The 14,305-nt window shown below is 41.8% G+C and overlaps 1 protein-coding gene across 1 annotated transcript; it reads left to right on the forward strand.

Moving 5' to 3' along the window:
• Positions 1-9,300: 9,300 nt before the first annotated feature.
• LOC143555271 (serine/threonine protein phosphatase 2A 55 kDa regulatory subunit B beta isoform-like) lies at positions 9,301-13,925 on the forward strand. Its single transcript, XM_077044855.1, has 14 exons — positions 9,301-9,400; positions 10,351-10,454; positions 10,570-10,668; positions 10,759-10,878; positions 11,683-11,853; positions 11,944-12,035; positions 12,112-12,230; positions 12,313-12,436; positions 12,606-12,729; positions 12,833-12,901; positions 12,980-13,071; positions 13,170-13,247; positions 13,348-13,406; positions 13,495-13,925. Exons 1-14 carry the CDS (start codon positions 9,310-9,312, stop codon positions 13,617-13,619), a joined length of 1,467 nt encoding a protein of 488 aa, XP_076900970.1. The 5' UTR covers positions 9,301-9,309; the 3' UTR covers positions 13,620-13,925.
• The last annotated feature ends 380 nt before the right edge of the window (positions 13,926-14,305 follow it).

The following is a 14,305-nucleotide window of genomic DNA, read 5'->3' on the forward strand; positions in this document are numbered from 1 at the left end:
ACAACTATGTGAATACATTTTATCTTTGAAGACTGAAAATGGTTTTATATCTTATAAAAATGACTTGAACGATTTTAAAACCATTTGATTTGATGCATAAGGTGGTTTCACCACACAACCTTCATGCCATAAGTGCACTGGTTGGATCCCAATTGCAAATGTGTTACAAATAAAAAATTATGTTACATGGCCCAAAAGAAGCTCGATTGCAGGCACATATAAAACTTACGAGTTGCTTAAATACAATATTAATGTGCTTTGTAGTTGTACATGAAGAGGTAGGTCCCAGCAGAGCCCAGTTGGACCCGCAAGACTCACCTTGAAAAGGAACGTCTGCGCAGAAACCAACTGGATCAGCAGGACCAACCATGCTCAGAGACGTGACGTCCTTACGCGCAGTACGCAAGCTGTTCCCGCAGGAAATGCCTCCCAATGGTGAAGGACTCCGCCTGTCCCCGCAGCCTCGGATACAAGCCATCAGGGAAGGCCACCCGCGCAGCAAGGCTACACGCACAAGGCACTTAGCTCTCAATCACTCAGTGTCACCTGAAGGAATGAGCGAAGCCGGGAACTATCCCGCACAAGGGCGGGAGGGGGAATACTCCCGCCCAAATAAGCCAGTCCGTACGATACAGGAAGATCTTCTGTACTGTACCTGACGAGGTATGGGAAAAAGATCTGACTAAAGGTACGACAGCTTATTGACACAGTATGGCGAGCAGCATGCTCCTGTACTGTGTCACTATTAGCCGCTGCCTACTCACCAACTACTGCCATACCACGTGCGTAGCCGGCAGTTGGTGGAAAAGGAATAGTACACAGCAGGCCTGGTCACCATCAGCCGCTGCCTACCCACCAACTACCAGCAGGGCACATGCGTAGGCCACTGTTGGTGGAACAGGAACACTGTTGCAGCCGGCCACACCTCATTGGAAACCTACCTTCGGCTATAAATACCACAAATGGTATGACCATCTCATCTCAACATATTATCATCATATTATACCTGATATCTGCTCTAGCAATCTCTTAATATACATTTATATTTAAAGAGCAATCTAGTCTGATTCTCACGCCGGAGGGTGGTCACAAGGAGGAACCCCCCCCCTTCTCAGTGACAAGCTCACGGTGTCTGTTTTGCAGGTTATAAGAAGAACCATCTTCTCAGGGTCTAACCCCTCGTGGGAAACATCCATCTAACCCCCAGGTTACCAGTAATCTGCCCGGGGTTCGGTTAGTGTTTCTTCATTGGTTACCAGAACTCCATTTTTCTCCAGTTTTTTCAAACTTCTAAGATGGTTAAAGAAACTCCGGTAACCATAACCCCAGCTACTGGGGGGAATACCGGCAACACAGTTTTTACAAACACTACCCCGGCTACCCAAGCCGGGGCAAGTGAAGTAAATTTTACGAACACTACCCCAGTTACCCAAGCTGGGGCAAGTGCAGTAAATAATCGCCCACTGGGATTCACTGATACCCAGTTTGAAAAACGAACAAGACTCCCCCGCCAAACACTCGATGAAGTAAAGGACATGGTTGAGGCATTCGTCAGAGATGGGACGCTCGCGCACCTCGTGGCGCAATGAACGCCGAGCAGGCTGATGCGTGTAGAACCCCAGCTGGGGAAAACACGAATAAAATTCCAGCTTCAATATGGAGACTACATGCTGCGTAAAGAACGAGATCCCGAACCAGGTGCGTATCGGCTCGATGGCACTCCCATCCCAACAACATGGAAGGGAGCTCATTTACACAGTTTGCATGTAAATCAATTCCAAATTTGTACAGAAAAGGCCAAGAGCCACTTCTAATGGAAACGATTCTCCTTAAAACATTGACGCTGATGATTTTACATTTTTATGAACTATCAACACGGATATGCTGGTTTTCACCGCATAATTACGTGAAGTCGTTGCGTGGGGAAGGCGCCAAAACCCGCATAAACCCAAAAAACGACAAACCTTCACGCAGGTCAGATAAATGTAAAGTTTAGCCATCCTACTAAGTGCAAGTGACGGTCCTACCCGCACAATCACGAAAGAGGAAGCAAAACTTCACACCTATCTACCACGTTCAAAGGTTAACTTATCCTCAGAAAGGATGAGGAAAACCTACACGCAGGTCAGATGGTAAAGTTTAGCCATCCTACTAAGTGCAAGTGACGGTCCTACCCGCACAATCACGAAAGAGGAAGCAAAACTTCACACCTATTATCTACCACGTTCAAATGTTAACTTATCCTCAGAAAGGATGAGGAAAACCTACACGCAGGTCAGATGGTAAAGTTTAGCCATCCTACTACGTGCAAGTGACGGTCCTACCCGCACAATCACGAAAGAGGAAGCAAAACTTCACACCTATTATCTACCACGTTCAAAGGTTAACTTATCCTCAGAAAGGATGAGGAAAACCTACACGCAGGTCAGATGGTAAAGTTTAGCCATCCTACTACGTGCAAGTGACGGTCCTACCCGCACAATCACGGAAGAGGAAGCAAAACTTCACACCTATCTACCACGTTCAAAGGTTAACTTATTCTAAACACTTGGAAAATTGCTAATTTAAACTAAAGTATGCAAGTCATACAACGTTTATAAAGCAAGGAACCCAACGAAAGTAGCGGTCTTACCCGCAAAAAGATTTATATTTCACAATGATTCATTACAAGAATGGCCGGGTAACTACCCGCCTACAAGAAAATAAATCTATACAAGCTAAATCTATCCTAGCAGTGGGAAGGGATCTTCAGGATCAGGCTTCAGGGCCACTTCCACTTGGACCAGCACCATCAGTAGATCGTGGCAGTTCAAGGAAAGCTTTAAGGATAGCTAATCCATCATCAGCAGCAGCAACTTGATTAACCTTCTCCACCACCGGATGCGGGAAGGCGGCGTACTGATTCACTGCTTGGTCGTAAACAGCTTCAGTATCAACATTGTACAAAGGGAAGTTGGAAGGCGGGATGCCTTTCTCAACGAACCCTAGACCAAGCAGGAAGCCGACCTTTTCCCCATCCTCGTGAGAAGCGTTGAGGGCTGCGCTCATAGCATCATCGTAAGAGGTCTCAGCAAAGACCCGATGCACAACCTACAAAAGAAAATATACAAAGTGTCAAAACCTTTTCTATTTACAAAGAAAAGCGTAAAGACAAGAAAAGCATACCTGAGACAACGCTTCTCGAAGAAGCCATTCCTTGGTAACCAGGGCCTCTTGGAGGGCAGCTTGAGCTTCGTTACGGGCGCGATCGGCTTCACTCTTGTTGAGGTTGGCAAGCAACACTTCTTTAGCCGCAGCCTCTTCGACGCCCTTCAGCTTACGCTCAGCATGGTCAAGCACCCCCCTCTGGTCCAGGATTTCTTGGAGCTTTTTGGCGTCTTCCATCGCCAAGGCATCATGAGCCTGCTGGAGAGCCTCTAATTTGGCTTTAAGTTCTTCATTCTCCACGCGTAGAGGCTCAGCAACAGCTTCAGCCTTGGTGGCCCTCTCGGTTGCGTTCCTTGCAGTTTCCTTAGCCAGTCGAAGCTGTTCATTAACAGCTTGGGCAGCCTTGGAACGGGCCTCGAGTCGTGCCTGAACTTCAACCTCGAGGGCCTTGAAGGCCTTCTCCTTCTCCGCAGCCACTGCGGTAAGTTTTTGGTTCTCCTCCCGGACAGCCCGCGCCTGAGCTACTTCCTTGACGCGAGCTGCTTTTAACTTGTCGTTTTCACGACAAAGCAGCTCGACGCGCGGCTGCATCCGGGCCAGGAGAACCCGAAGCTCATTGCTAAGCCTACCCTCCTGGTAGCTAGCCATGGCTTCCCCCAACGCACCACTAGGAGCAGCGTGACGAGCCCATTCCACGCACTCCACAGGGGTGCGAAGGGTTGTTCCTTGGCGAATGTTCCATCGTGGAACATACACTTCATTGGAATCCGACACTGCAAAAAACATAAAGCAGTTAGGAAAAGATGATAAAAATATATATAAATGGGCCAAAAGAACCCAACGCACCTGTAGGGTCAATTACAGGCCGATAGCCGCCGAACCCATCACCTGAACCCAAAGGAAATCCATCCAAGAGGTCAGGCAGATGGGAAGGTGGCAGAGATTGGCGAGAAGCCCCATGCGTACCTGATGGATCGGTCGTCTTGGCCGATGACGGGGGCATGGTAGCAGCCGCCGCGGTCGCCGCCGCGGATTCCGCAGCAAAAGTAACCGCCGGCTCGGTGAAAGATGCTGTAAAAATAGCACTCACAGCCGGCGGTGACGTCATCACAGCTGGAACAGTCGGCTCAAAGGAGTGAGCAACTGAACCAGCGGAAGCAGGCGCAGGCGCCTGGGTCGACGCCTCCGGTAGGCTGACCAAGCCTACCGTCATTGGCGGGGAGGTACCACTCTGCACTCCACCCTGGAATGCGTCAACATCCACGCCTGCGTAAAGAAGATAAGTGTTATAACGATATTAAACTATGAAGATAAAAGCTAAAGTTGTACTTACGGGTTTTCTTGAGCCTAAAGGTACGGAGAGGCGGGGACGAACCCGATGGAGCCGGCCTCTTTGCGCCGGTCACCGTCGTCTTCTTTGGCTCTCCGGAGGTGACAGTCGCAACCTCTGGAGCGGTGGTCTTATCACCACCGGGATTCCCCGCCACCTCTTCGCTCTCGGTCTCCGAGTCAAACCGAGGCGCAGGATCGGCAGTGGAGGCCACATTTTCCTTCCCCTTCCCGCCGGCAGCCTTCTTCTTCCGCACCAACGGAGGACCATCTGCGGATTCCTCATCAGAACATACGATTAAAGGAATTCCAGCAGAGGTTTCAACATTGAGGGGTCGAGGGTCGAAGAGCGCCTTACCTGGCCGACGGGCGCTAAGGATCTCATGGCCTAGCGGATAGACCTCCACGAACCGATCCGCCGTTTGTTCTAGGATGGGCAACTCGTTCTCGTCTAGAGCGCGAGTACCCATCCGGGCGGGACCATCAGCCTCCCGCGGGTTCAGGAGCGACTGCAAGTCGTTCCCCTCTGAAATAAACAGGAAAGAAGTTAGAAGAAATTCAAAATTCAAAAAAGATTAAAAAGTAAGCGGGAAAGTACCCCTTACTTTGGCAAACAAGTAACCGTAAGACGGATGCGGGTACAGTGTTAAGGCAAAACCCTTCACATACCTAGCACTCGCAGGGAATTGAAGCCAAGTAAACCTTGGCAAACAAGTAACCGTAAGACGGATGCGGGTACAGTGTTAAGGCAAAACCCTTCACATACCTAGCACCCGCAGGGAATTGAAGCCAATAAAACCTTGGCAAACAAGTAACCGTAAGACGGATGCGGGTACAGTGTCAAGGCAAAACCCTTCACATACCTAGCACCCGCAGGGAATTGAAGCCAAGTAAACCTTGGCAAACAAGTAACCGTAAGACGGATGCGGGTACAGTGTTAAGGCAAAACCCTTCACATACCTAGCACCCGCAGGGAATTGAAGCCAAGCACCTCGGCAACCAAGTAACTATAAGACGGGTGCGGGTACAGTGTAAAGGCAAAACCCTTCACATACCTAGCACCCGCAGGGAATTGACGCCAGGAATACCTTGGAAGTAAAGTAACCGTAAGACGAGCGCGGATACAGTTTTAAGGCAAAACCCTTCACATTCCTAGCGCTCCGCTGGGAATTGAAACCAAGAAGGATCTTCTGGGCAATGCTTGCGGAAACGGAAATAACATCCCCGCATAGCGGGAACGTCGAGAACTACGTTGTTTGAAGCTCCAGGATGGAATTGGTGGTTTTAACATAATTGATCACTATGTTCAAAACTACCAAAACCTCATGGAGAATCCACACAAGTGGGACTCAACGCTCCTGACTTGCGAGGAGGTTACAGACCTACCCGCATCATACCCAAAGACCAAGCAGGAAACTCGGGAATTTCTGCAAGTGACAAGGACTTCCGCGGGAGGAATCCCCATGGAAAACCTTAAAAAACCCTTTTCAAAACCCTTTGCTTAAGTCCAAAAGTTCACCTCACTTTATCAAACACTCATGAGAAGAACATTGGACTGGGGGGACTTGAAGAGGTAGGTCCCAGCAGAGCCCAGTTGGACCCGCAAGACTCACCTTGAAAAGGAACGTCTGCGCAGAAACCAACTGGATCCGCAGGACCAACCATGCTCAGAGACGTGACGTCCTTACGCGCAGTACGCAAGCTGTTCCCGCAGGAAATGCCTCCCAATGGTGAAGGACTCCGCCTGTCCCCGCAGCCTCGGATACAAGCCATCAGGGAAGGCCACCCGCGCAGCAAGACTACACGCACAAGGCACTTAGCTCTCAATCACTCAGTGTCACCTGAAGGAATGAGCGAAGCCGGGAACTATCCCGCACAAGGGCGGGAGGGGGAATACTCCCGCCCAAATAAGCCAGTCCGTACGATACAGGAAGATCTTCTGTACTGTACCTGACGAGGTATGGGAAAAAGATCTGACTAAAGGTACGACAGCTTATTGACACAGTATGGCGAGCAGCATGCTCCTGTACTGTGTCACTATTAGCCGCTGCCTACTCACCAACTACTGCCATACCACGTGCGTAGCCGGCAGTTGGTGGAAAAGGAATAGTACACAGCAGGCCTGGTCACCATCAGCCGCTGCCTACCCACCAACTACCAGCAGGGCACGTGCGTAGGCCACTGTTGGTGGAACAGGAACACTGTTGCAGCCGGCCACACCTCCTTGGAAACCTACCTTCGGCTATAAATACCACAAATGGTATGACCATCTCATCTCAACATATTATCATCATATTATACCTGATATCTGCTCTAGCAATCTCTTAATATACATTTATATTTAAAGAGCAATCTAGTCTGATTCTCACGCCGGAGGGTGGTCACAAGGAGGAACCCCCCCTTCTCAGTGACAAGCTCACGGTGTCTGTTTTGCAGGTTATCAGAAGAACCATCTTCTCAGGGTCTAACCCCTCGTGGGAAACATCTATCTAACCCCCAGGTTACCAGTAATCTGCCCGGGGTTCGGTTAGTGTTTCTTCAGTACACTAGGTGAAATAGTCCCACTGAGTTTTTAGACTCCTCAGACAAATATGGTCAAGTGTTCTTACTACTCGATCATTCATACCAAGCATAAAATATTATGTGTTTAGTGTTATTCACTAGCATACGCTGTCGCATTGTTCAAAAGCATTTTTATGTGAGCGTACGGAAGGACGAAAACTACCTAGGCATCGATATAAACTTGTGGTTGAAGGTTCTATAATCCTTCGTACGAGTTTTGATGAAATACATGTATTTTGAATATTTTGTAAACAATAAAAAGGATATGTTATCCTTCTTAATGAAATTATGTTATTCAACTTTTAACTTGTTTTCTACTATCTAAGAAATGTTTTTCGCTGTATAGTCAAAAGAAATATTTTCTGTTAATGGTCAAATATCTTTATCATTTTATTTTAGCCCCAAGAAAAGACTCATTTCCTCTACATTTATGATATAACAAGCGAGCACGACATAGGTTAATAAGAAGTTAAATAGTTTTGTAGTTTGGGTAAATGGGCTCAGGTCATAAATGGATCGACATGTGAATACACGATTAACACACATATAGACTTATTTGAGATGGTCAATCTCTCGATAGATACCCGTAAAGCGGGTTAGGCTCCAAGAACAAAAAGAGAAGAAGAGAAACTGATTTGGGATACATTTTCTAATTATTTTTCTTATTCTTTTTCTTAAACGAAGATTACAATATATAGGAAAACTAAGACATAAAAATAGGAAACGTTAAACAATAATGAAACCTAATTATAATATAATAAGGAAACTAAATAATAGATAAACTTAAATAATCATATTAACCTAATTAATATTAATGTTCTTATCAATTCTCCGCCCCTTCAAAACGCTCTTGTCTTCAAGAACGGAGCGCGTTACCCACGGTGGTCGCCATTCGAGTTGGACGAACACATACGGGACGGTCTCAACTAGTCTCCATGGTGGCCACCACTCACGTTTTGTCGCGGTATATGCGATCTTTGTTTTAGCAATAGTGTTTGGCTTCGTGGAAGCATTATGTGTTTGGATTATGTGTTTGGGTTCTTGCCATTGGAAGCTTGTAAAAAATCTTGACATATGGGACAAAAGTTGGAGTTGGTGGTGGCGATGCACTATTCCTTTTGATTATAATCAAACTGACAGTCTTTGATAGTTTTTTTACGGTCTTCAGTTCACTAGTTGGGACGGGAAGAAAGCGTTTTGGTATCTGTGCGAGTTTTGAGGTTGGTGCGGTCTCAGAAGAGGTTATAGACAGAGGTGGAGATGTTGGGATTATGGGTATAAGGGGTGGTTTTGGGTTGGTTATCACCGAAGAGTTGCCATAAATTTTGGTGAAGTGCGGCGGTAAGGTTAGCGCTGATTTGGTTCATGGTGGTAGTGAGAGAGTCATGGATCGTGATTTGGTCTGGTCCGGGTCATACCTGCCAGAACGAAAATGGAACTGTCAACCTGTGAAGATCAAAAGGCAACTTTAAGTTTTCTAAGTATGATTTGTGAGAAATCATAACTTTAATACCATGTGATGCAAACAAATAATCTAGATCTTGTAACCAATGATTCTTATGATGTGAATTATAAAGTAAAACTTTAATTTTGGAGCTAGTAACCTTTTAAGGTATAAAGGTGTTGATTATATAAAATTTGATGCAAAATATGATTTTTTACTTTATAAAAATATTAATATTTTAATAACCATATAGAACCAATAAGTAGAAATTATATTTGCAAATTGCATAACGCAAGAACTCATATTTGACTTGCGCATGTAGGTAGTCAAGAAACAAACTAGGAATTATGCAAACCGGTTTCAAAACCAATCCCAAAACCCGTTTAAAACCCAAACTGGCCGGTATATAAGCAGTCCAGTTCTGGATTTGAAAATCATCTATAAACAGTTCCAGTATGAGGTCGTACCCATTACACACTCCTAGTTGGTGTTGAATATTAATTTATGGTGACACATATTATCATCATTTGATTATTTGTGCGTTGTATGACCCAAAATAAAAACAATGATAAGTAAATAATAAGACCGGGGCGAAAGGGTTATTGAGATTCCATTTGCCCGATAACACCAAGAAAGAAAGAAACCCATTACACACACCTACTCATCACTCTCACTCCTAATTGCAATTCCTATTGCTATTGGTTCGATCCAGCACAACACACATAACACAAAATAATAATAATAATAATAATAATAATAATAATAATAATGCGTATACAAATTGATTCCGCTTCATCAGCTTGATTTAGTTTGATTTTGACCTGAAAATGGACAGCGATGGTGACGTGGCCATGACTCACGACTGGAGATTCTCTCAGGTTTTCGGTGAACGTGCCGCCGGAGAAGACCTTCAAGAAGGTATTTTTATTATTATTATTATTATTATTTAATTCATTTTCTTTCTAATAATATAATTTCACATCTTCATTATAAGGAAGCCTGAGCCTACTTTTGTTGAAGGTTTAGGGTTTTAAAGCTAAATTAAGATAGCTTAGGGCAAAACATAGATCCACTTAATTAGTGAAATACCTACAGTTTTAATAATCATATATGGATTGGAATTGAATCATCCATCACTGCTTCATACTTTTCAAATTGTTGCATTGTGTTTTCTGACAAATAATACTGATGATGTAAATGTAATAGTGACTGTTTCACCTAATGCTAACAAAGTTTCATTCAATTCAATTTGCTCACCTTTCTCTAACTAGTAGGGTGGAGCAAATGGAACCGGCTACCAGTACTGAATCAGGTGTTGTCGCTACCAGCTTTTTGAGGTTTTGGGATCAGTACGGTGCCATACCGGTATTTTATTGAATTTTTGCCTTTGGTACTGGTACCATACCAGGCAGTTTTGGTATCGGTACCTATGTTTTGCGAGTGTTGGTATCAGTATTTTCGGTAGCGGTACTTTCAGTACGGGTATTTGTACCAAGCTCATACGTACTAACTACAATAACCAATTAACTATTACTGTTTCTTCACTTGTTGTGGAGTTTTCATAAACGCAAACTTTTTGTTTGCACTTGATTAGTATTTAGTGATTATTTTGTTTCAACTTTAACTCAAAAGTAGGAGGTAATTGTGAAGGAAAAAGACTATACTGTAACCAAGTTTCATAATTGTTTTGTTTAGGTCGTTCAATTTAAACACTTATGAAAAATCTCACAGCAGTAGAACAATGATAAAGCTTGAGTGACTTTACTTGAACAATATTGAAACTTGGTTATTATTTCATGATTTTTTTCTCTTTCTTTAATAGTTGACAATGCAGTCTACTGATTACAGTTTAACTGCTTTACTTGCAGTTGATATCATTTCAGCGATAGAATTTGATAGGACCGGGGATCATCTTGCAACCGGAGATCGTGGGGGCCGTGTGGTTTTGTTTGAAAGAACTAACAGAACAAATGTGTGCTACTTTACAGTGTTCTTTAAAATTTCTCAACATTTATTCTTTCTAAATTTGTTATCTTCAAATCATCTAATAACATCTATATTATGACGTGAACACCTGTGTAAATTAGGATGGTGGTCATCGGAAAGTTCTAGAAGCAATGGATTGTTCCAGCAGCCAGCACCCTGAGTTTCAGTATAAAACTGAATTTCAAAGTCATGAACCAGAGGTATTAAGTATTAACCATCTTCATATATATTTTTTAAAGTATTTTGTGGATCATGTTATTTAAATCTTCCATTGAGTGTTGTGAGGTCAGTTTGATTATCTAAAGAGCTTGGAAATTGAGGAGAAAATCAACAAGATCAGATGGTGCCAGACATCTAACAATGCCATGTTCTTGCTATCCACTAATGATAAAACTGTAAAGTTCTGGAAGGTAGGAATTTCTAGAAGTTTGATGTTACCTTTAACCACTTTTTTGGTACATGCGCGTGTCGGGTTAACTTGAACTTAGGAGTGTTGAACGGGTCGTGTTTGTGGGTTGGAGGGTCCAACTCAACACGAAACCAAAAATCGTGTTAGACATGTGAACCCGGACACTTCACGCATATCACGGGTTGACTCGAACACGGCCCGTTTGACCAGCAAGTTTTTTGTTTATTTTTTATTCTTTTACACATTAATACTTCAAGTTTACATTTTTACAACACAAAATACAAATTTATATAGAACAATTACATTTTTAGTTATAAATTCACGTGCCACTTTCCTTTTTTGTTTTAGCCAACCAATTTTATCTATTACATAAAATACTTTTAAAAAGGGGTTAAATGGGTCAACCTGTCGAGTTGGCACGAACACGCGCCGTTTATCTAAACAGATTCGCAGGGTGCAACCCGAAACTGTCCCGAACCCTTTTATACCAAGCCCAGCTCCGCGAATTTCGTGTTCGGTCCATATCGTGTTAGAAATTCACACCCCTACTTGAACTACCTTTTTTCCCTTTTTGTTATTTTTTTATTATTGCTTAAGTAAGAATAGAACACAATCGTATTCTTTGAATGAAATGGTTTAGAGGGTTTTGAATAAGCGTATATTATCTCCTTCTATGATACTTTTTTTTAATTATACTCGTTGGACCAGTTTAGAGAAAAAAAATTAAAACATAACCAGAGTCAACACATTAATAAGTAAATGGTCAAAATGTTCACTTCTACTAGTTTCCTTCTTATTTGAACAGGTTCAAGAAAAGAAGATCAAGAAAGTATGCAACTTTAATCTCAACCCTCAAAAACCGACAAGTAATGGTTTTCTTACTACTTCAAACGAGCCAACATCATTCAAAGTATGTTTTACAAACGGAGGATCCAATGTTCCATTGAGGGGAGTTACATCGCTACATTTACCTACGGTAGTTATATAGTTCCTGGTCATTATTATAATTTTCAATTGTTAGTTATTATTACGTTATAAAATCTCAACTTTCAACTGTCGTATTCAGATAACCAGTAATGAAACCAGCCTTTTAGCTAGATGTAGAAGAACATTTGCTCATGCACATGACTATCACATTAATTCCATCTCAAATAATAGGTGTGCTCTAATATTATTAACTTAATTATTTGAATTAAATATTTACTGATGTAAGTTTGTTTTGTTTATTCTGTAGTGATGGTGAAACATTTATATCAGCTGATGATCTTCGTATAAACCTTTGGAATTTGGAAATTAACAGCCAGAGTTATAATATTGTCGACAAGAAGCCTGCAAACATGGAGGATTTAACTGGTGGATTTCATTTATAACAATTATTTCTATTAATATCAATCTGCTCAAACTTTTAATTGTTAATACTTATTTGTTGGTGCAGAGGTGATAACATCAGCAGAGTTTCATCCTTCACACTGTAACATGTTGGCATATAGTAGCTCAAAAGGCTCAATTAGGCTTATTGATTTGCGACAGTCGGCCTTATGCGACACTCATGGCAAATTGTTAGTGAATAAAGTTCATTTTTATGGAAAGAAGAGAATGCTTTTTCTCTAATTGTGTTTGAAATTATCAATTTTCTCCTCAAACCCTACCATAGTTTTGCTTTTGGTGGGATTTACTGAGTACGATGATGATGATGCTGTGTTTGAAATGATCAATTTTCTGTTGCAGGTTTGAAGAACATGAAGCTCCTGGTTCTAAATCTTTCTTTACTGATATTATATCCTCAATTTCTGATATTAAGTTTGTAAAGGGGGGGCGGTACATATTAAGTCGTGATTACATGACACTTAAGGTGCGCGTTTTCAATGGACTTTATAAGTGTTTTTTTTATATAAAAATTGTAACTAATTATCTCAGTTCTCATAGTTTTTTCAATTTTCATACATATTTGGCAGATGTGGGATATAAATATGGGTTCTGGTCCAGTTGCAACTTTTCAGGTGCATGAACATTTGAGACCCAAGGTAACAATAAAATAATAATAAAACACCTTTTAAGTCACTTTCTTTTATTGAAAAATATTAATTTTATGTATCTTTCAGCTGTGTGATATGTATGAAAATGATGCAATCTTTGACAAATTTGGATGTTGTATTAGTGGAGATGGAGAGCGAGTGGCAACTGGTTCATACAGGTCTGACTTACCTTTTTTTTCTTAAAAAAGATCAATCCGGTTTTAATTAATTGGGATTTGTTTAATGTTGCACTAACTATTTTTTAATAATAATTCAGCCATCTATTTCGTGTGTTCGGTTGTTCTGAGGGTAGCACGGAAGCAACAACTTTAGAGGCAACCAAGAATCCCACAAGGTACCAATTGGCAAATGTCAATAAATTAATAATCCATCTATTTCTGCTAATGTCTTACTTCTATATTTGATGTTTTTGTTTTTAATTAATTAATTAATAGGAGGCAAATCCAGACACCTCCAAGATTCTCAAAATCCCCTGGAAACAGTTCTCATGGAGGTATGCACATCATTTTCAACTCATAATTATGTCATTTATTTCTTATTTTCTGGCACCAAATATAATTACTAACTCTTTTCATCGATAGGATCGGATGATATAAGTGGAAATAGTTTTGATTCAACAACAAAGTTGCTCCACCTTGCATGGAACCCAAGTGAAAACTTGATTGCGTGTGCCGCTTCAAACAGTTTGTATATGTATTATGCATGAAGATGGGAATGGGTTATTGTAAATTTTTTTGGATTAAGTGAATATAAGTGAGCGCTCTCCTACAACCAAAAAACCGCGGTAATTTGGTAGTTGGGGCCGAGGTTTATGTTTGGATTGGAAGGAAGTAGCTGTGTTGTGAATCAGTTAAACTAAATGAGATTTTTTTATGTCATGCTGGATTAAGTCTTTTGCGTTGTATCATATATTTGGTTAGATGACAGCATAAACATTCTCCACGAACATGGTTTGATTTCCCAAGGTTAATCTCTTAGTCGTCAACTTAGAGTGTTTGTTTAGTCGTGTTTTGAGTTAAAAGTAGTTAGCTTTCTTGTCGCTTTATATTACACCGCTTGAATGTTTTAACAATGTCGGATATTATTGTTGAATGAACTCAGAAAAGGCGAAAGCGATGTTCAAACATGGGGTCATAAGTGTAAGTTGATCAATGACATAGTTAAAACAGGACCAGTGACGTGGAGATTCAAAGGTTGAAACAGATCTGATCGACCATGTCAACTTGCGGGAATTTTTTATCTTATATAAACTTTATGTTGAAAAACAAGAATATAATTCTTTGACTTGAGATGAGTCTGAATTAAGACTCTTTTCCCATTAGAACAGGAACTGCTGAGCGATTGATATCCGGTAAGAGTATTCTGAGTATAGGACTGGTTATGTGAATAATC

Source organism: Bidens hawaiensis, unplaced genomic scaffold (genome assembly GCF_021521415.1).
Source record: "Bidens hawaiensis isolate Kalapana, Puna unplaced genomic scaffold, B.hawaiensis_p1.1 tig00018033_1, whole genome shotgun sequence".
NCBI lineage: Eukaryota > Viridiplantae > Streptophyta > Magnoliopsida > Asterales > Asteraceae > Bidens > Bidens hawaiensis.

Excerpts from the sequence above, each read along its gene's own strand:
- LOC143555271 (XM_077044855.1), top strand. The coding sequence starts at position 9,310 with ATGGACAGCGATGGTGACGTGGCCATGACTCACGACTGGAGATTCTCT. Across the intron at positions 12,730-12,832 it reads GTGATTACATGACACTTAAG|ATGTGGGATATAAATATGGG; the intron begins GTGCGCGTTTTC and ends CATATTTGGCAG. Across the intron at positions 13,407-13,494 it reads TGGAAACAGTTCTCATGGAG|GATCGGATGATATAAGTGGA; the intron begins GTATGCACATCA and ends TTTCATCGATAG.